This window comes from Talpa europaea, assembly GCF_964194135.1.
Source record: "Talpa europaea genome assembly, chromosome: 12".
NCBI lineage: Eukaryota > Metazoa > Chordata > Mammalia > Eulipotyphla > Talpidae > Talpa > Talpa europaea.
Genome location: NC_140079.1, coordinates 90,859,068 through 90,882,336, shown reverse-complemented (window position 1 = coordinate 90,882,336; position 23,269 = coordinate 90,859,068). Strand labels below are relative to the sequence as shown.

The window sequence follows — 23,269 nt, the reverse complement described above, 5'->3', positions numbered from 1 at the left end:
TGCCCCAACACTTCTCCTCCTAGAAAGTGATTTCCTGTAAGCACCAGAAGGTAAGTGGAGAAAGTTCAAAACAAAATTGTACATAAATAGCCCCAAACCAAAATCTGCACTGGCTAGCTCTTCTGCATAATAAGTGACCAAATGACTTAGCGGCCTAAAACAATAAACACTTCAAGTCACAATTCCATGGTTTAGAAATTTATAGCTGGGGGTGGTGGGGTCTGCTTCAGGGTCTGTCATGAGTTTGCAGTAAAGCTGTTGATGGGTTTCAATCATCTGGGGCTCATTGGAGCTAGAGGACCTATTTTCAACATAACTCCCTCATGCAGTGTTGACAGTTGCTCATCCGGTATGCCTCTCTGAAGGACTACCTGAATGTCCTCACAACGTCATAGCTGACTTCCCTTAGATCACATGATCCTAGAGAGAGCAATAACCCACTGGTTGCACAGGTCAGCCCTATTCACTATGGGAGGAGATAAGGCAATTTTGATTTCTAGGAGGTAGGGACCATTTGGGGCCATCTGACAGACTGGACACCACACCATCAGTAGGAGCGTCACACACTGAAAACTCCAGTAATGAAAACAAGTGAGATATAACTACACACAACAACATAGGTGAATATAAAATGTAATGAGCAAGAGCAGCATAAAAATACTATAGTCTGATTGTACTCATATGACATACCAAAAAAAGCAGAACCAAAGTTTAATATTTAGATCCCATTCTTTGGTAATAAGACCATAAAGAATAGCAAAGAAATTCTTACCATAAAAATCTTTTAAGGGCCTCCCCAGTGGCGCAGCGGTTGAGCGCTGGGTTGCGAAGCTGCCCGCAGCCTCTGCGACACCAGTTCGATCCCCGGCTGCTCCCCGGCCACCAGAGGAGGGTCCCACATGGCACGCAGACCTCTCCTGCCGCCCGCTGCTCCCCTCAGCAGTGTACTTCGGTCCTTCTGCCTGCTCTGCTCCCCGCTCTGGCTCTGGTGAATTCTCTCACCCTCCCGCGCTTCTGACTGTACCCAGTGCATGTACAAACAAACAAACAAACAAATAAATAAATAAAAATACATGCCTCTTAAAAAAAAAAAATCTTTTAAGAGGGAGGGAATCTGGATAGTGACATACAGGTGATTCTACAGTAGGTAAGTGTCCCTTACATGTTTGTTAACTTTAGTATGATTCACTAATCCATACAATTATGTTCCATACACTTTTTGTATGTTTGCTGTAGTTCACAATTCTAATATGTACACAACTGAAAGGAGAAAAAAACCACTTGAGCATAATTACAGGACAATGTTTATAAACAGAGTTCTATAGAGTCAGGTTTGGCAAAGTGAGCATGTGAGCTATCAATTTTTCCATCCCTGAAGTGGATCACCTGACCCTTGGCAATTTTTACCAGCTACAAGACACTAAGACCACATTTCACGTGGAAGTAAGTCTGTTGAAACATTTGAAAAAGTCACATACACTAAAGAGAATGGGCTTTGGTAGTATGTCGTCTTTTGTGCTAACTGCATATATTATCTCTTCTGTTGGTGAGCATAATTGGAATGAAAACTATTTGGGAATTTTACTAAACTCTACCAAATACTAGACCCTCTCTGATACTAACCTGTCAAATCTTTCTCTTAGGTAACATGTTAAACCAAGACCAGGGAGGAAGTATTGGCTTCTACATTCCCAGCAAGGAGATTTGCTGGGGAAAGGTAATTGTACAAATCATTCCCTCTTGATGTTGTGTTAATAGGGGACTGAAAGGAAGCACTGGGATTCAGGCATGTGGGATGGGCCTGACATCGGCAGAGGAGAAGAAACTTAAGTTACTTTTCAAAGGCAACGATAGTTTGCTTGAGATTTCTGACCCTAAATTCTATTATTAGTCCATACCCATCAATAGAAAGGGAATGAAGAACTACCGCCTCCTCCTTTTTTCCCTAATCATCTTTTCCTTCTGCTTTCTAACTTCCTGCTTCTGTATCTTTTTGTCACTGGGAGGAGCTAGGGAACACTGGGGTAGGGAAAGGTTTATCTGGGGATATTGCAGTGGTTACACCACCAGTTTTACTTTTTTTTCTTCAAGGTATTTAGTATTTTGGAGAAAGCGAAAGTGCTATTCAACCTAGAAGACTATTCCGTCAGTCAGATAACACTGGAACAAATCTTCCTGACCTTTGCCAATATTGATAAATATAGATAGATATTGATCAAAAATAAATGTATGAGATTCAGTCCCAACCAGTGACTGTCATGGCTTTCTTAGAATGATGCGTGCATCTACATACTTAGAGCACACATTGCCCCTACCCCTTCTTCCCTCTCTACACAAATTGAATCCTTGAAGAAGTCAATTTAATCTTGGAGATTAAGATTAACATGTGATCAAGAATTGAACAGGGTCAGAGATTTTACCCTACTTACAAGTTTTCAAAAATTAGCCAATTAATTTACCACAGTCTCGTGAATACTGGCAGAAGACACTGGAATCTTGGCTCAAAGACAGAATTTTATTATTCTAATCTGGTTACGGGGAATAAAATATGAACACAGAAATTATCAAAACAAAGCAGTAAATTTCAGAGACGGGAGAAGGAAGTCTAGACTAAGGTGGCGTTTGCCTGGGTGGAGCCATGTTTAATGCCTCTGGCCCAACCATGCCCAGGTGCTGTTCCAAGTGCAAGGACAAGCCATTTTCCTGGTCTTTTTCGACCCCACCATAGCTGCCCTTTAACATTACCCCACACCACACCACCCTCCTCAACATGTGTGCACCATCACCCCCAGCTCAGGGAAGGGCATTGGGCTCCAGGGAGTCCAATTTGAATCCACGTTAAGAAAACTAACCATTAGAGCTTCCAGGCAGTGCACCCATCTGCCTCTTCCATGTCTGCTCTGTACGCTGCACTCCCAGGACCATGCCTTTTACACAAAGCAATTTCAAGCACCTCATTTTCTTCTGCAATAAAATGCTAGAGTTATGGCAGAAAACTGAAATGAGTAAGACAACCTGGAGAAACTTCCAAGGCTTTCATTGCCTACACCTCGTTGTTATGCGAGACTGGGTAATGGGCATTGTGAAAAAGGAAAAGAGATTTTTTTTTTGAACTGTTTTAATAAGCAACAGATGGAAGCAATCTGGAGTCTCATCTTGAGAAGCTCTTCTTCCCACCCTTTGCCTTATTTTTTACCTTCCTGGTCACCCACTTTCTCCTTCTGTGTCCTCCATTCTTAGCTCTCTTACTGCTTCTCTCACATTATGGGGGCTTCCAAGTTCAAGCCTTAACTCTTCAAAAGTACAGAAAGCGACGACACAGAGTTGGAGCTCTTAGGCCAACCTCCTCCTTTACTGTAGTTATGTAAATACAACTAGCCATGTAGGATAGTTTGGGAGCTGAAAGACATGAGGTGAAAAGCACACACCTGCCAACACCACATATATTTGTTAATAGTGGCATTGCTTCACAACTACACACACATCATAAGTCCCAGTCATGGCGCTAAGTAGGGCGTGGGATGATGCTGAGATGACAGACCTGTCCACAAGATGGCAGTCTGGTACCGCAGACCCGTAAAATAAACCTTCCTTCAAAGGGGTTTCAGCGAAATTTTAGGTGATGTCACCAAAAGGCAGTTTCCAAGAACCTATTGATGCCATTAAGTGCAAACTCACTGTATAAAGCTTACTAGGAAATTTTAAATGTTGCAGAACACTGAATAAACTTAGTATGTTATTTATGTAGCTGATAGGAATTATGTATCAGATTCTACATTTTGAACAGAATTTTTTATTTGGGTCACATATGTTTTGTTATGTAGTGGTGCTATAATGGAAATAAATATAAGGGAACGTTCTAAATAGGGATGTGTGTGCAGTTCCAAAGACTGGACTCCCAGGGATGCAGCCAATTTGGGGGATGTGATTAAAAAGTCCTGGAGACAAAAGGTTTGCATGCCATGTTAATGCGTTTGAAGTTTTTCCTGAAAATCGTGAAGAACAACTGGGTGACTTGATCAGAACAATGTTTCCCAAGCTTTGTCCGTTGGGATAACACCTTCCTGAGTTTTGCCTTATCTCTTTATTCCTTATAGCTAACCCACTTAATGATGTTTAACCAATGTCCTTTTATAAATGTATTTAAAGAGGAAACTCTACCTGCATGACTTGCCATAATAATTGTTTTACTATATATATTAAGCATTAAGATGTAACTGTTCATTCATGTGCTAACTTAAATCACCTGCACCACTAGAGCAAGTCCCCCACTTTCTACTGTGTGGTACAGGCCGAGTTAGGGTGCCCCGGACTGCCCTTAAACGGGTCAGTGCCAGATTCTTAATGACAGTCAGATGTCACGTCTAATCATGTTAAGAGCCCTTGTACGGGAAGAAATTCAAAGAGCACATGTTTGTCTACGCCCTGCCACACCCACACCTGTCCCTTCGGGGGCGTGAGTGTGCTTCGGAATCACCTGATCTTGTAAAAAATGCAGATTTCTGATCCAGTAGGGAATTTGGAGTCTGCGTTTCTAACAAACTCCCAAATGACATTAATGTTTTCCCAGCCACGCTATTTAGCAAGGTGCGAGACTAAATCCCTGAAGGCCAGGGACGCGCTTTAACTGCAGCACAGGTGCCTGGTGCAAGGGAAGTTCTGGGGTGACACCCCCTGGAGCACCCGTCCCGACTCTCAAGATGCAGGTTCCCGCTCACCAGGCTCTCGCTCGCCAACTCGCTCCAGGACATTTTCGTTTTTCTTGCAGAACTACAGCGCCACTGTCTACGCATCCCGCCCCAGAGTACAAATCCCACAGAGGGCCCCTTTAGTTGCCAGGGTCCCCATGCGAAGTGCGGGGGAGCTGTGCTGGGCTCTCTTAATCGCGGTCGGAAAGGGACTGCAGCGTGGACACCCGGGCAGGAAGAGGATCCGAAGGGGCGTCCTGATTATCCTGAGTATTGACAGGAAACCACGCGACCCGCCGCCTGCGGCTGGGAGGACCTGGGCCGGCCCAGCCTCCTCCCGGGAGCAGTCGAGCGCAGGCCGCCTAGAGAGTCCCCCCGCGCCGTGGGCGTGGGAAAGGGCGTCGCGGGGCACGCTGGGAAACTCCCCCCGGCCGCCGCCATCTTGCTTTCCTTGAAGCCGGCCGTGACCGAGGGTCAGAGCAATCTTGAGCCATGAAGCTGCTAACGAAAGCCGGGTCCCTCTCGGTGAGCACCGCCGGCGGGCTTGGGCAAGGGCTGGGGAGGAACTTGCCAGCAAGGCGGTACGGGACGCACCGCCTGGCTGGAGGGCCCGGGGCCTGGGGAGGCGGTCTGCCCTTCAGCTGAGCCCGCGGGCCGGGCGGGCCGGTGGGCCCGGGCATCGCGGGCCCGGCTCGCGCTGCAGGCAGAGGCGCCCTCCCGCCCGGGACCTGCAGGGAGTGCGCGGGCTGGAGATCGGAGGCGAAGCGACTCGCTGGAGAGACGCCTGAAGGTCAATGCTGCGCTTGCAAGGCTGAGGAGACCACAAACCTGGGGGCAGGACGCCCCCGCACGGAGCATCCCTTTCCCCAGAGACTTAGTGGGCTTATGAGTAACGATATGAAAGATGAGCTGATGCCTGTGGAGCGCTTGTAACTGTGCCTGGAATTTCGGTGTCCTCGCCGTCTAACGCCTGATGCGCCCGCCCTCTGAGAGGTCCCCTTCAGGCGCCTCCTCCAAGCCCAGATGAGATGCAGCTGTCACTCAGGGGAAACTCCTCAGGTGTTAATGTTCTTTCACTGCGGAGCGGGAAACACTTTTAAAAGTCTCAGCAGGGCCAGTTTTGCGCCCAGGGACCAGTTGGCAATATCTGGAGACATTTTTGGTTGTAACAATCTGTGGATGGGCCGGGGGTGCCGCTAAATAAACCACAATGCACAAAAACAGCCCCCCACAACAAAGAATTAGCTGGTCTCAAGTTCCAGTAGCAGTTGGGTTACTGAGGGGCAAAAAGAGCAGGAAATAGAGTTTCCCTGTATGTGAGGTTTAAATAAATATACTGTGGGTTAAATAGATGGCCACAATTTGGCTGTGATGATCTTACCTTTCCTGGCACTCTAGACAAACCGATGATTAACAACCCTTTGAAGGCAGCCTAGTTGAGCTGGCAAAAGACTCCAAAATCTACTACCCCTTTCCATTCATCCCCAACTAGTAGGGGAAAAACTCAAGGATAACAGTTGAAGAGAATCAATGTAAGCAAATTGCAGTAAACGTGAAAGCAGTTGTTATGTTTGTAATTATAGAGCACTCTGTATACACAGTATATTTATACATATTGGTAAAACGATCTAGTAATTGCATAACAATTACTAGGATAATTCTCTGCAACTGATTTGAATGGGACAAATTATAGGAAACACATAACCAGCAAAGTGTCACTGTGCAGGCACGTAAATGTCCTTTGCCAATGTAACTGTAAATTATTAACATTTGAACTGCTGTGCCCCTATAGCACAAAACAGCCCTGCTGGACAGCACAGAGTAGGGCCACTGTAGCCCTGAGTGGGTCCTCAGGAAACTGCGGAGATGTGTTCATTTGATCTTGGAAGTACCAAGTGTTATTATTAACTCTTAACATCTCTGCTAGTAACCTCATGAGTTGTAGGCATAATCAGAAGGAAGTCTGTGGCATTGTATAGCATTTGCCAAAAAAGAAAACAAAAAACTGAATTGTTATGCATTTTAGATCCATTGTCTGAAAGGATCATTTTACCTTTTCAGTGGCTGCATATTATATATGGAGAATCTGCTGTGGCTGAAGCTGTTGTTTATCTCAACATAATACAAATTTTTATTTAAAAAAAATAAAACCTTTGGTTGTATAGTCTTAGTATAGCACCTAAGAGGGTGACACTACTGTGGGAAATATTGGAAGCTGGAAGGAAGTTTTCCTTGGTAAACTTTGTCATTTTTGGTGATTACTAAAGATGACAGCATTTCAATTGGAAAATAGACTTAGACTCTTTGGGTGGATAAGGGAAGGAGTAATGCTAAGATCTGTAAAAGGGTATGGCTATGGCAATCTACACATTTTTTAATTCCAATTAAAATAATCAAATTATTAGTATTATTATGTGTATTATTAGCGCTAGAAAAAAACACCTGAAGCTTTTATAAGCGTAAAACAAATACAATAATCTTTACAATGTAAAGAAAGAGCATGTAGAACTCAGTATTTCTTCCAGGGCTACAAATCACAAATAAATAGAGGTCCAAGATTGAGTAAACTGGTGGTTTAATAAGTTAATCAGCTACAGCCACCCATGGAGTTCTTTTAGTTCAATAGAGGAACACCCTTTGTTGCTTAGACACACTAGGATATAATGCACTGTTCTTGTGAAATATTTATGTAACCTCCTTTTTGTGTTTAGAGATTTTATTCCCTCAAAGTCGCGCCCAAAGTGAAAGCCACGTCTGCCCCTGCGGCAGCGCCTCTACATCCTCAGGACCTTGAGGTTAGTCCCACTGAGTTGCTCGTTTCAAGCCACATGTACTTTCGCTGTGCTTGGTAATAAGAAGATATTAATCATGTCTCTACTTTTTTTTTTAAATACAGTTTACCAAATTACCAAATGGTTTAGTGATTGCTTCTCTGGAAAATTATGCTCCTGCATCAAAAATTGGTTTGTTCATAAAAGCAGGAAGCAGATATGAGGACCCCAACAGTTTAGGAACCTCTCACTTGCTTCGTCTTGCATCCACTTTGGTAAGTATCTCTACTGCCTAAGTATGTTTACAGATGCTTTAGTATCTTGGTCCTACAAAAACAAAAAACTATAAGCAACATACCTGTATTAGCTTTCTGGAGCTGCTGTGACAAAAATACTACAAATTAAGTGGCTTAAACAGAAATTTATCCTCTGAGTCCTAGAAGCTAGTGGTCGCAGGCAGAGTGTCAGTAGAGCCATGTTCTCTCCAAAGACGTAGAAGAATCTTTCCTTGCCTCTGCCTAGCGTCTGGTGGTTTTCAGCAATCCTGGGTATTTTTTCCTGGCTTCCAGCTGCATCCCGCATCACTCCAGTCTCGGCCTGTGTTGTCGCGTGTTCTCTGTGTCTCTGTGTCCAAATTCCCCTCCTACTAGACTCTTCCAGTCATAATAGCTCTGAAGCCCTCTGTAATCCAGTATAACCTCATTTTAAATGTTTGTGTCTGCAAAGACTGTTTCCAAATAAAGCCACATTCAGAGGTTCTTGGATGGACATGAATCTGGGGAACACTATTCAACCCAGTACCACCTAACATAACATGGAAAACATAGACTACCACAGAGGATTAGTGTCCATCTGAATGGTAGTCCGAGAACATAAGAAAATACTAAAAATAAGAAATTTTAAGTAGCAAAAATTGAAAGGAAATTACTCTTTCCCATATGGAAGCTTCAGAGTAGACGAATGAATCTAGTAAGCTTGCGTTTAATGATGGAATTTTTACCTAAATATACTTTATATAAAAGACTGTACTTGTTTTATAATTTTTGTAACTTTGTTTTATAATTTTTAAACTAAAAAGTATCCAGTAGGTAAAGTTCCTTTTGAATCTAATGAAAATTAAACATTAAATTTTGATATAGTGTATTTGTTAAATTTGGCATTAAAAAACTACTAAAAATAATTGTTCTTTCTTTTTCAAGACTACAAAAGGAGCTTCATCTTTCAAGATAACCCGTGGAATTGAAGCAGTCGGTGGTAAATTAAGGTTTGTTAAAAATAAGTAACAGGAAATAGTAAAACACCAAAAAATACTCTGTTGGGCAAGAACTTTTCTCTGCTGTGAAGGTGGTTAGGAATTTCTTAAGGCATTAGGAGGAAAGACTGATGAATTTGTATCAACATGTAAAGCATGTTTGTGGTTTTTAGTAAAAATTTAACTAGGAGTAGATATTTGCAACACATAACATGGAAAGGTTTATTTGGAAAAATAACTACAAATTAGAATAAACTGAAAAGATAATGAGTGGACAAAGGATAGGAATAGCCTGTCCCCCAGAAGAGGAAACTAGACTGATCGTTACTTGTTATAACAATGTGATGCCATTTCATACCCATGAAATAAAAAATACATTATGTGCTGGCAGTGTTAAAGGAGAGGGAGAATCTTTCCTACTGTGTTTATAGTATAAATTAGAACTACTTAGGAAAGAATCAAGAACTGTCTAGTAATGGTGAAAAAGAGTGTATACCACAAACTAACAGTTTTTCATACACACGCCAAAGATATTCTTTATTTTTGTAAGGACTGGAAGCAATCTAAAAGCCCTTAAAGAAGGAAAATGGATTAAAGTATGCTAAACTCTCAGTGACACTGCTGCCCAACAGCTAAGGAATGAACTTGAGTTATTTTTCAACTTAACAGAAAGGACAAATATTTTTAAGTGTTTTATGGTAAAACAAACTTCAATATTTTATTAAGGTTTGAAGCAGTTATAATTTTTTAAAGCAATATGTAGTACTTATGGTTATATTTATCTCTAAAGGGAGAGTGAGGGAGGGAATTAACCTAGGAAGGGAACACAGAGATCTTCAACTTTTCAAGTTGTGGTAAAACACAATGTGAAACATACCATTCTTAGCACCCAGTTCTATGGCAGCCATCACCTCCACTCACCTCCAGAGTGTTTCATCATCCCCTTCTCTTCCTCTTAAACGCTTCCCCCCCATTGCCCTCTTGCTTCAGTCCCTGGCAACCACCATCCTGTGCTCCGCCTGTCTGGTTTTGAGTAGCTCATGTAAATGGAATATGGCAACATATGTCCTTTCATGACTGACTTATTTCACTTGGCATAATATCTTCAAGGTTCATCCACAGGTCACATATGTCAGGATTTCTTCTTTATAAGGTTGAATTACTTTACATTTTCATATTCAAAATACTTTTTTAAATTTTTGTTGACAAGCATATATTTTTGTTATTTATACTTTCATAAATTTTCTTCCAAAGGAATGGGTTGATCTAACAAGATATAATAAAGATATAAGGCAAAGCTTATTTTTCTTACTTAAAGAATTCTCTGTCATTTGTTTCCGACTCAGTGTGACTTCAACAAGGGAGAACATGGCTTACACGGTGGAGTGCCTGCGTGATGACGTGTAAGTGGCTTCAAGTTTAAAGAAATACTAAGCTGCTTGTTTCTAGTTTTTAATGTGACATTATGATCTCTTACCTGGGGTTTGGATTATTCACAAACTGCTTAGAACACTGTGCTTTACACAAGGAGGAAAGTTTGATATTAAAAAAATTACAGTTATGTAAAAATGGATGCTGGTTTTAAATGTTCAATTCCAGGCCCCCCTGGTGGCCCAAGGGTTGAGTCTCAGCACTATCACCGCTGCAGCCTGAGTTTGATCCCCAGCCAGGGAGCTACCCACATGGTGCAACAGACCTCTCCTGTCTCTCCCACTGCTCCCCTCAGCAGTATGTTTCAGTAGATCTGTCTCTTCTGCTCCCCACTGTTTCTGGTGAATCACCCCCTGCACCTCTGGCATATACCCCAATTCTTCTATGCATAAATAAATATTTAAAAAATTAGAAGAAGAAAATGTTGAATTCCTCTCGTCTTGATGTTTTCTATAGTGATGTTCTAATGGAGTTCCTGCTCAATGTCACCACAGCACCAGAATTTCGTCCTTGGGAAGTTGCTGCCCTTCAGCCTCAACTAAAAATTGACAAAGCTGTGGCTTTTCAGAATCCACAGGCTCGTAAGTACATATTCAGATTATATTCAAGTGTTTCTAAGATACTGGGTCTGTGAGAAGATTGATCTGTAGAGGACAAAACTACTGTTGATTTTCTTTTTACTTGGAATCAAAAACTTTTTCCAAAATTTTGCCCAGTTTGATAGGATGTAAACTGATTATAGAATCACAGGCATTTTTCCTATTACTCCCCCCTGGTGTTTTTTCAGTAGCTGTTTAGCTTACACCAAATTTGTAGCTGACTGTTGCTGCTGCTGTTTATGGTTACAAATTGCTATTATTGGTTCAGCTAGCTCACTTTTATTAGATCTTTCCAAAGCAAGTGACTTAATTTTTTAAAAATGAGCTTTTTTTATTCATATTATGTATTTAATGCTTAATCATAATCTTGACAATTCCGAACTGGCAAAACAAATTTGTAAGTGACTTCTACTGATTCTTGGAAATCATTTAGCTTATAGTAGAAGCAAAAGTATGCAGATAGAGACATCCTGGTCTAAGCAGATGAGCAGCTACAGGGGTTGATATGGGGTAAACTTCACTCGGAATATAGGCCTGTGTGGAGAGGGTCTTCGAACACAGTGGTTCCCGTTAGTGCACGTTTCATGGTGATACTTTTTACAGTGTGTATGATCTTTATTGCTTCTGGACATCTACCAAAAAAACCAGAGAACTAGAAAGGAAAAATTGTATAAAAGATGACCTACTTGTCCAGAGTGGCTTCTTCCCCACTGGTAGCATTGAGGCTATAGCTCTCATCCTTTGTGCTGGGATAATTGCTGTCTGGCATCTCTGCCTCCAAGTTAACATCTTCAACCCATCTCCTACATTGCCACTATGTTAATCCTCCTGACAGGAAAGTCCTGGGAAAATCCCTTAAAAGCATCATCCTATCTATAGACTGAAGTCCAGACTCCCTAAGTTAGCATATATGTGAACTTCCATGACCTCCCTATACACACCACCCCCTGTTGTCGTACCTCTTTCCCTCCCAACTGCCATTCCCCTTTGAGTCAATGTAGTAACATACTTTATCTTGCTATCTGTGTCCCATGCCTGAAATGGCATTACCACATCACTATCCTGGGAAACACCTACTCGTTCTGTAAGATTCACCCCAGATATTACCAGTTACTCCTTTCTAGTTCCGATGCCTTTGCCTTATGCCCCTCCTGCACTTTTGATATACCGCTGACTTCACACCCAAAGTACCTTCTTTCAGTCTTTCCTTCTCAGCATTTTGAAAGCAAGCATTATATCTGACTTGTCTCTATTTCCAGCACTTAGCACAGTGCCTGCCTTGGGATATTGCCCCAACGTTGAAAAATGTAAGGGACATACCTCAAGCAAAGGCATTGAAGCAGGAATGCAGGGACAGTGCACCAGTCAGGAGTGCATTGACCCCAGAAAGCAAGTAATGTGGCCTCAGACTGAGACTTTCACATCTCATAACTCCCTCATTATGTAGGTAGTGGATTTTGACGTAAGTAAAATTCAGATTGAATGACTTCTCCAAGGTCACATGACATGTAGTAGCAGAACTGTAACTAGATTCAAACTTCCTGAAACCCAGGCCACTACACTTTTCAGATGATACCAGGTAGATTCGAGTTAGAGAAGTGTTCAGTTCTCAGCACATTCAACTGTTAAAAATTTAAAAGTGTTCGGTTGACTCGAGCGTCTAGCAGCTGCTGTAGTATAATCTCGTTTTCTCAGCACATTCAACTGTTAAAAATTTAAAAGTTGCTAGAGGCTAAATGATAATAAATCTCAAGTCCTCTTATTTAATGTGTGAATGCCATGAGATAACCAAAGTAATTATAGTCAGATGCTTCTAGGACCTAAAAATGCTGTTGTCTTTATTTAAATTACATTTCCATAACTGCTTCTTGTTTTACAGATGTCATTGAAAATTTGCATACTGCAGCTTACAAAAATGCCTTGGCTAATTCCTTGTATTGTCCTGATTATAGGATTGGAAAAGTGACACCAGAAGAGGTACACATTGCATTTTAAAATAATTTGTTTTCACATTAAATTGAAAAGTTATTTTCAAGTTTTTCTGCTAGTTTTTTCTTTATCTTCTAATTTAAGTAAATCACTTGCTGGCTTTCATCAGCCTGCTTTCTATCTAAACTTATATCTGAACATTCTTTTAATATCTTTCAACTAAAAGTTTTTACTAGAAGGGATATATCATTATAGACAGTTCATAAAACAAAGGCCAAAAAAAATGAAGGAAAAGAAAATATCTTGCACACTTAAAACTTTATTGAGCTGTAACTCACATACCATACAATTAATTATTTTAAGTGTACAATTTATTCATTTTCATTATACTCACAAAATGTAACCAGTTATGTAACCAGTCACCATATTAAAGTCTACTTCTTTGAAGCAATAGCTTTTAAAGTAAAATCTCAGTATAATTCAGCACTGAGTAACCCCTTATAGCAACTTTTAAGCCTAAGTATTTATTTTATGCTGAACTCCATTTTTATGTTCTTACAACTTTTTCTGTTTGTACCATCATAACCTAATACATATTTTTAATTTCCTCAGTTACATTTCTATGTTCAGAACCATTTTACAAGTGCAAGAATGGCTTTGATTGGACTTGGTAAGTTGGGAATTCACTGAATGTCAGTTTGCTTCTTTAAAAGTACTCTTTTAAATTCTGAACACAGGATTGAATAAAATTTAAGAATTTAAGGTAGGATGTGATAGAATTTTAATTGTTAGTCTTTTTTGTGGAAAGCAGAGTCCAGCATTTAACTTTGTAAACCACTGGCTCTAAATTTGTTACAGTATTTGCAAAACCTAAGGAGAAAATTTCTGTAAGCACAGAAACTTTTTGCAAAAGTTTTTTAAGTACAATTTGATAGAAAATAGGCAAAGGATATAAGCAAACAATTCGTGAGGACTCTGTGTGTGTGTGTGTGTAGCCAATTATGTTTATGAAAAATGGTCATATTCACTAAAGATTAAAAAAAATTTTAATCTGAGGGGGCCTCACTGGTGAGGCAAGGGGTTAAGCACTGCACTGTGAAACAGTCCGCCACCTCTGCAGCACAAGTTCAATCCCCGGCTGGCCAGGTTGCAAACCCACATGGCAAAGCAGACCTCTCCTGTCTTGCCCACTGCTCCCCTCAGCAGTGTCTTTGATCCATCTGCCCATTCTGCTCCCTGCTCTGTCTCTTGTGAATCCTCCTGCGCTTCCGGCCTGTACCCAATTCTTGTATAAATGGATAAATCTTGGAAAAAAAGATTGAAGTTGGCAAAAATTGAAAAATTGACACTGCCCAGTGTTAAGCAAGGTGTAGAGAAGTAGGCACTCTCAGAGATTGTTGGTAGCAATGAGACTGATACAACATTTTTGTAGTTATTATCTATTTGAAGTTAATAAAATTCTAAATGTTTATACTCTAATACCCAGCATTTCGCTTTCAGAATTCATCCTACAGAAAAACTTGGTCATTTACAAACTAGTTGCACAAGCATATTATTTGCATTACTGTTTTTCTGTTCATTTGTTCTGTAAATAACAGCTTGGTTGAGTATAATTCATCCTTTCAAAGTGTACAGGTCCATGGTCTTTATTATCTTTATAAAGTTAATGCAGTTGTCACCACTATTTAATTTCAGAACATTTTCATCATTCCTAAAAGAAATCCCATACTCATTAGCCTACTCATCCTATGCTCCCCATTCCACCTCTTCCTTAACTACTAGTCTACTTCCTGGCTCTATAGCGTTTACCATTCTGTACATTTTATATAAATGGAATTATCCATCACATAGCTTTTTGTAGTTGATTTCTTTCACTTAGCATAAATTTTTAAAGTCCATCCATATTGTAGCATATGCCAGTATTCCATTCCTTTTTCTGATGGAAAAATATTCCATACCGTCTTTGTATTTATCCATTTGAGTCATTTCTACCTTCTATTATGAATATAAACATTCATGTTTTAGTTTTTGTTAGAATGCCTGTATATAATGATTTTGCATACATCCCTAGGAGTAGAATTGCCAGGAGAGGTGGTAACTCTCCATTTAACTATTTTAACCACTTGAAGAACCAGGGGTTTCCCAAGCTGTTGTATATACCATTTTACATTACCACAAACAGTGTTGCACAGGGTTTCTCATTTCTCTGCATCCTTCCCAACACTTGTTAGTATTTATCTTTGTAACCACTAGTCAGTATAAAGTGCTGTTTCAGTATGGTCTTAGTTTGTAATTCCCTAACTTCTAATGACATTGAATATCTTGTGTGTGTACTTTTTGGCCATTTGTATAAAAATGTCTGTTCAAGTCCTTTGCCCATTTTTTTACTGTTATTATAAATTCATTATATATTCTGGATACTATATCTTCATTAGATATATGACTTGCAAATATTTGTTGGGTTGTCTTCACTCTTGATATTGTTCTTTGATGCACAATGCAATATTATTGAATAGCCAACTTTTAGAAACATGCTAATGTCCATCAAAAAAGAATTGGTTAAATAAAAATTGGGACAGCCATGTAATCACTAAATGCTTGATATAGACCACTCACTGAAATGTAAATTACAAAAAACAAGTTAGAAACAGTATCAATAGATAACACCATTCTAAAATAAGAAAAAGAAAATGAGAATAGTAATAATACATGCATAGAAAAAGTTTTAGGTAAATGTATATAAATTGATATCTGCAAGAGTGATGAGGGACTCTACTGTTTATAGCTGTAATATTTTTAAAGCCGTAGATGTTTTAGAATTATGTTATAGAAATTCTGGTTCTAGCTTACTTTTGTTTCTGTTGAAATAGGTGTGAGTCATCCTGTTCTAAAGCAAGTTGCTGAACAGTTTCTCAACATGAGAGGTGGGCTTGGTTTATCTGGTGCTAAGGCCAAATACCGTGGAGGTAAGAATTTTGTTCTATGAGGTAGTTTATCAGAAGGAAGTTTCTTTTCTTCTTTCTCCCTCCCCACCATAAATAGCATATTGGAATGGAATAGGCCTAATAATTTACTAGCAAAAGAGTCTCAATGTAGATGGAAAGAACTAGATGCTTGGGTATTGTATATTAAACATGTTTTGTATGGGGGAAGGGCAGGATGGCCTGGGGAGAGTGCTAGGCCACAGAAAAGCTTGATTTGAGCAGGTTCATTCTGTGTTAACGAGAATGCAAAAGAATAAAACTACTGATGACCAAGTCACTTTCTTCTTCACTCTCTCCTTACGTGGCCCCAGCTGAAATTCGAGAACAGACTGGAGATAGTCTCGTGCATGCTGCTGTTGTAGCAGAAAGTGCTGCCATAGGAAGTGCAGAAGCAAATGCCTTTAGTGTCCTCCACTATGTCCTGGGTGCTGGACCACACGTCAAGAGAGGCAGCAATGCCACCAGCTCTCTGTACCAGGCTGTCGCCAAGGGAGTCAACCAGCCATTTGATGTGAGTCTAGGCAATTGATCTCTTTCTTTTTGTTTTCCAAAGCTGATTGTTCATGATTTAGTCCCGAAAATATACTCTTAAAATTTAAGATGAACACAAAAGAAAATCTTTGTTAAACTGAAGAGATAGCCAGACTTGATTTTGAGTCTGCTAGTTTTTTGGGGTTTTCTTAAGATGTATTTATTTATTTATACAAGCACTGGGTACAGTCAGAAGCATGGGAGGGTGAGAGAATTCACCAGAGCCAGAGGGGAGAGCAGAGCAGGCAGACTGACGAAGTACACTGCTGAGGGGAGGAGCGGGTGGCAGGAGAGGTCTGCGCACCATGTGGGACCCTCACCCGGTGGCCAGGGAGCAGCCGGGGATCGAACTGGCGCTGCAGAGGCTGAGGGCAGCTTCTCAACCCAGCGCTCAACTACTGCGTCACCGGGGAGGCCCAAGTCTGCTAGTTTTTTAATGGAGTCTTTAAAGGTCGCTGTGTATGTTACCATGTTGTCTGTAAATAATATAGCTTTTCTTCTTTTTCCCAATTTAGATACCTTTGATATCCTTCTCTTGCCTAATTCTCCAGCAAGGACTTTAGTACCATGTTGAATAGTAGTGGTGAAAGTGGACATCTTTGTCTTATACCAGATCTTAGTGGAAAGGGGCCAGAAATTTGGAATGTGAATAGGATAGTACCAATTATTATTAAACTTAAGTAATTGAACTGCATTTCTTCTTAGGCTTTATATGGGCCAAACTAATGATTCTCAAACTTTAATATATATATGAGAATCACCTGCAACACTAGTTTAAAAGGTGGGTTCCCAGATTACAACTCCCAGGATCTGAGTGAGTAGATCTGTCCCAGTATCCCAAAAGTCTGTATTTTCAGTTAACTCAGGTGATCCTTATGAAAAGTCCACAGAAACACTATACTGAGTAGTCATGTTCACTTTAAGGACTTAAACTCTGCTCAGATTAGACTGCACACTCTGTTATCCAGAGGCCAAACTTGTTACTTTGGACAGCTGAACAACCTCCACTGAGCCAATACTTTTCCCTAACCCTTTGACTTTAGTCTATAGGAAAAGTGAAAGCACATTGGTGAAAAAGTAGTTGCCAACAGCAGAAGGAAGAAAACAGGTTTGCCTATTGTCAAAACCCACAGCTTATACCACTGAGGCAAATGGCAGCTATAGTAATGTTCACAAATTAATACTTGCATTAACCTTTAATCGTCAAACAAAAGTTAAAGAATACCCAACAAAAAGGAAAGTGAGCAATCCATTTTGGAAAAGTTCAAATGAATAAAATGAAAGCCATTATAGTTTTGAGGTAATCTGTTTATACAACACTTCAGTCCTTGACAGAACTGGTTAAATGAAATATTAATCTATTTTGCTTACACCATGAAGAAACAAGTTTTTATCTAGATAACCTTAGGAAAAGTATTCCCTGATTTACCTGGTACAATGACTTACAGTAGGCTTTTATTATATTTCAGGTTTCTGCTTTTAATGCCAGTTACTCAGATTCTGGGCTTTTTGGGATTTACACTATCTCACAGGCTACAGCTGCTGGAGATGTAAGTTATAAAGTCATCAATTCTCACAAATTTTTTCCACATTAACTTGTTTTTCATTAAAATACACAATCTTTGAATGCCACAACTTACCAGAACTCTCTGTTGTGGCTCATCCCAGATGCTTTGAGGTTAAAAAACACCCCTCTTGTGACCTCTGGACAAGTGGCATACATGCCCTTATGTGCACCTTAGACTGCCCCATCCTTGGTCACACCCACCAATAAATCTACTTCCTGCCGCCACCCCCACCCACCACCTCACCACCCCACCCCCCGCCCAAAAATGACCAGTTTTTATTTATCTATCCCAGGTTATCAAGGCTGCCTATAATCAGGTGAAAACAATTGCTCAAGGAAACCTTTCCAATGCAGATGTCCAAGCTGCCAAGTAAGTTCCGATATTAGCAGTTTTTCTATTTCCATTGAATTGAATACTGTATTCTTTTTAGTTATAACAGTGTTGTAATATAAACACAAAAGGATTGAAAGGTACAGAAAAGGGAAGGGAAACACACCCATACCCTACCACTTAGAGATATAATTGTTAACTTTTACTTAATTGCTTCACCATTTGTATGCATTTTGAAACATAATTGTTAATATTTTATATCTATACTTATGTCCTATTTTATTGTAGAAATTTGAAAATTTACAAACATTAAAGCCAAAAATATCTTTTATTCCCTACCCAGTAATTCCTCTTTTTTTAACATTATCGTAATGACTCCATATATTGAGATTACTGAAAAATTGTCATAAACAGTACTGATTGATCTATTAAAAAGTATATTTGGATATTTTCTGCAGTTTATCCTTTACAAATCACAAGGGGTCTCTTTGGGCATAAAACATTTGGTATTTGTAATTATAATTAGCCCTCCATGTCCCAGGGTTCTGTATCTGCAGATTCAGCCAACTGTAGGTCAAAATAGGTGCTTTGTAGATCAGCCTGTGACACTTGCATCTGTGCTGGATATGTACCGACTTTTTTTATTGTCATTAATCCCCTAACAATACAGTGTAACAGCTACTTACATTGTATTCATTATATTACCAAGTGTGTATTAGAGTATATATACACATTGTATTATAAGTAATCTAGAGATGATTTGAAGTATGTAGGACATGTGTGTAAGCTACCTGCAAATACTACACCATTTTATAGAAGGGACTTGAGCACCCTTGAATTTTGGTCGTGGGTGGGGACAGCCATGAATCCACCCCCATGTGCATACCCAGAGACGAATGCAGCATAGATTCCCAGCTTGCTTAGCATAGATTCCCAGATGAGTCATTATAACGTTACACTGAAATGTTCTGTATTAAAATGTGCATGCTCTATATACTATTTTTATTTTGTGAAAAATTCATACCAGTTTATCAACACACTGCCAGTATACGAGAGGTTTTGTTCTACCACAGATATTGGCAGTTTCTTTTTTTCCTCTTTACTGATTCAAAAAGCAAACCAAAAAAAAAGATTTCTTTTGTTAAAAGTGTTTTTTTTCTGATTGAAAGATTGAAGTAATTTATTAAAGTAAGTTGCTGATTTTTAAGTTCCCCCTGTCCTGATTGAAAGTGCCAGTACCTCCTCTGAACTCAGGAGTTCCAGGGGTTCCACTCAAAGATACAACAGAGTTAGGAATCAAGTTGCATTTTCATAGAGCAGTTTAAAAGACTGAAATTTGACTCCATCTATTTAGGGCAATTCAAACTGAATCATTAGACGGTCTTCATGATTATTTAGTATTGCCCAAAGGGGAAATGTGACAGGGCGGATTATAATCCCAGACGGACCAGCCTACTAGTCATTTCTGTTCCCATTAGTATTACTGCTTTCGTTATACTGAACACACTGAAAAATTGCCTCTCTTGAATAAATACAACAAAATAAATTAAATGTTATAGACATGGAACCAAGAATTGATTGGATGCAGTTCTGCATGATTGCACCAGAAACAAAATATGAGCATAAATGAAACACTGAATTTACTGAAGAAAAATCTGTTTGAAACCTAATTTAAGAAAATGTATTAATGTGTAGCACAGTTTTTATAAGGTACAACAACATGTAGAAAATGAATTCAGATTAGTAATGTCAAGATGTGTTTGTTTTCTGCCATTTTGACGGAATTGGTACTTTTTCTTGTAAAGTGTTTAGTCTTCCTTAGTGAAAAAGAAAATGTAAGATGTCACTGTTGACGGGACAAACCAATAATTTCTTGGTTTATTGCCGGTAAAATCATTTTTAAATTAAGTTGACAGTATGGCAAAATTGCTACATTAAATTGTAATTATGTTTAAATGGAAGTCTTACAGCAGAGGCCAAAAGAAAAGATTTTGAGAGTGAAATAACTCAAGTACCTTATTGAAACCAGTTTCCTTCTGGGAGAATTATGAATTGGATTTTGTTTTTATTTCAATTTGCTTTTGTGTTGCTATTAGGGACCTATAAGACTATACTGTTCTTCTCTCCTGCATTCTCCATACCCTACCCTCGGTGAGACAAATCCAAGCATAGAAATGGGGTGGGGGAGTAGAAATACAAAGACAGCATACAACATTATGATGAGTGGACAATGCTTTATGGGCCTGTAAAGTTATTTTTCTTTAATAGAAATGTCTACAATTAGCACCAAAAAAAAAGTATCAGGAGGCAAGAGTTAGTTTACTAATAAGAATTTCACATTAAAATAGTTTTAACTAGATCTAAATTCCCTTCCAAAATCAAAAGCCAGTCTGTTGAAATTCAGCATTATCTTGTATTGACAACTTTCTAAATGACAATGTAAATAATAAAACATTTGGTGAACTGAAGCAGTAGAACGAGGGCTTTAACACTAAGATTTCAAAGCTGTTAATTCACATATTCACATGTTTAAGAGTTTGAGAGCATACTTTAAAATCGCCTGCTCTCTAAAGCTGGCTTTTGCCTTAGTCACACACCTTTTATTGGACAGGAACAAGCTGAAAGCTGGATATTTGATGTCGGTGGAGTCTTCTGAAGGTTTCCTGGATGAAGTCGGGTGCCAGGCTCTAGTCGCTGGTTCATATACACCACCATCCACAGTCCTTCAGCAGATTGACTCAGTAGCTGACGCAGATGTCATAAAGGTAAGCAAACGTAAACTTACGATTTAACTTCGCCTTAATGATTCAGTTTCAGAAGGAACTCATCCGCTCGCTTCCTTGGTCTGTGTCTGTTACTCCCATGCTGTTAGGTGCAGCAGGAGGGCTCTCTGTCATCATCAGATCTGCAAAACCACTTCCTGGTCAACTGAGGGTATATGTACCTTCTGCGTTCAACTGAATTACTCTCAGGTTGAACCAGTTTAAATTCTTGATGGTCAGGACCATTCAGAATTTGGCAGTTTCATATGATTCAACCTAATAATCAAGTTTCATGCTTTTTCCTCCTCACTCCCCATAATCTGTCCTGCCAGTCTTTCACAACCCCCGCATCTCAAGATTTTCTTATGGCAATCTCCTGTTTTTCCTACTCTTTTTTCATGTTATTATTTCCTACAAGATTGTTGTTTTGAGGGTAAGAACTATGTCTTATACCTCTTTTTATTCTATGATGCGTTTAAGAAGTACATGACTACAGAATAAATCCAGAGTCTGTGGATTTTCCCAGTCCTTTCTGTAATGAAATATGAGAACTCCTCTTCCATTTAGAGAGGTCTCCACCCTCTTCTCACTAACAGCTCCTCCTCGTGTGGGGATAGAAAAAGAGACAAGGCTATTTTTAAGATAGTAACATTGACTTGATTTTAGTTGGCCCTTAGGTTCATCATAACTTACTCGCCAAATCGCTGTCCTTATCTTATAAACTGTCATTATGTGAATCCAGTCCAGTTGCCTCTCCGACCCCTCTTCATGTGAAACAGCCACCCTGAGGGAACACAGGGGCTGCTACTCTTGTTAAACCTAAACAACCAGCCTTTAACCTTGAAGTAGTGGTGTAAAGGACACTAAGGTATAAAGTTCAGCTTTTAAATGAACAATCTGTTTTTGACCTCGACTGTCTGTCCTGGTAGACCTCAACTGTACCTGCCCAGAAGTGGGAAGGTACAGCCCTGCCTGAGGCCCACTCTGCCCTATTTTCCTGATCCCTTACTTAACAAATACCCTCATATCTAGAGCACCACACTTGCTCAGTCACACATATACTGGAACAATCAAAGGAACAGCTGAGCTTTTCTGCCTGTATTGTCACAAATTAAAATAAAACACCAACCCTCTCCTGTAGTTAATTTTCACAAGAGGCTGTCACAAAATCACCATCAGCTCTTGAAAGAAACAGAATAAGTTTACCTATTTACCAATACATTTTCTTATTTCTGTTAACTTTATGTCTTTTGTGTATGTTTCCTTGAAGGCTGCAAAGAAATTTGTTTCTGGCCAGAAGTCAATGGCAGCAAGTGGAAATTTGGCAAATACACCTTTTCTTGATGAACTGTAATACTGAAGCCCAAGAGCTGAGCATTTTCTCAACCAGAGCAGCAAACACATGAAGTCAAAAGTCTCTAAATACAACATTTATCCTTTTATTTCCAATGAGGTAAAATATCTTAAATGCAAGTAATTATTCCCAGTTGACCTCAAGTCAATAAAACATTACTTAAATGTTTTTCTTGCATTTTTCCTAATCAGTTCTCAACAACTATTTCATTGCTGTGGTCTTTGCTTTAGATGGTTTTATAAAGAACAGGAATGTCATGATTTAGTACAGAATCATCAGAAATTTAAAAATGTAAGACTAAGTGACTGAGTAAATAGTCCGATATTGTTGGTGATTTTTTAAGATAAAACCTGTTTAAAATCTGTCATTTTGGATAAGAATAATTAAATGCTCTGGGTTCTATCCCCTTTTTGGTTTTTTTATAGTAGTTATTTCTGAAAAATATAAATTCTCTACTAGTCATCTCCTATATTCATTCCTGTTGCTTCTATGTCTGATTTATCTTCAGATGGTAGTTTTATTTTTCTCTCACCTTCCTCTCCCTTGTCTTTTTCTTTTTTTTTTTTTTAATATTTATTTATGAATACAAGAGCTGGGGTACAGGCCAGAGGTGTGGGGGGATGAGAGTATTCACCAGAGACAGAGTAGGGACCAGAACAGGCAGATTGACCAGATTGGTGGCAGTACATTGCTGAGGGGAGCAGCAGGTGAGTCAGGAGAGATCTACTGCACCATATGGGTAGCTCCCTGGCTGGTCAGGGGATCGAACTCTCGCTGCAGTGGCTGCGGATAGCTTCATAGGTTGTGTCTTAACCCCTTACGCCACCAGGGAGGCCCTCCTTTGTCTTTCTATCCTGTCTCTTTCAGGTAATTAACTGGCAGCCCAATATTCAATAAAAGTAGACTGAAAAGGAAACAAGTTCTAATGTGAACAACTAGCCATAAATTCTCTCTCTGTTGTTTGTACTAAGTAGGGTACTTGAAGTTTGCAAAAAGGGCAAGCTTAAGTATCTAAATAAAAATGTACTTACCTTAAAAAGTGAAATTCTCTGCCGTGTTCACACATTCTG

At 39.6% G+C, this 23,269-nt stretch overlaps 2 protein-coding genes across 2 annotated transcripts in view; both read left to right on the top strand.

The window, feature by feature from the left end:
- Positions 1 to 5,143, top strand: part of LOC311181786 (phospholipid-transporting ATPase ABCA3-like) — a gene marked incomplete at both ends in the record, with an annotated part of 69,217 nt that extends 64,074 nt beyond the window's left edge. The window contains 2 exons of the mRNA XM_084250221.1: positions 1,644 to 1,717; positions 4,769 to 5,143. Coding sequence (XP_084106347.1) covers positions 1,644 to 1,717; positions 4,769 to 5,143 — 449 coding nt within the window. The remainder of the gene's footprint in view (positions 1 to 1,643; positions 1,718 to 4,768) is intronic.
- A 37-nt stretch (positions 5,144 to 5,180) lies between these two features.
- On the top strand, positions 5,181 to 22,199 carry UQCRC2 (ubiquinol-cytochrome c reductase core protein 2; the record flags this gene model as incomplete). Its single annotated transcript, XM_084251176.1, has 14 exons — positions 5,181 to 5,213; positions 7,400 to 7,483; positions 7,585 to 7,734; positions 8,659 to 8,723; positions 10,058 to 10,114; positions 10,599 to 10,723; positions 12,621 to 12,718; positions 13,283 to 13,340; positions 15,541 to 15,636; positions 15,966 to 16,165; positions 17,655 to 17,735; positions 18,046 to 18,122; positions 20,695 to 20,848; positions 22,116 to 22,199. The coding sequence occupies 14 exons, from the start codon at positions 5,181 to 5,183 to the stop codon at positions 22,197 to 22,199; spliced, it is 1,362 nt and encodes a 453-aa protein (XP_084107302.1).
- Between the last annotated feature and the right edge of the window lie 1,070 nt (positions 22,200 to 23,269).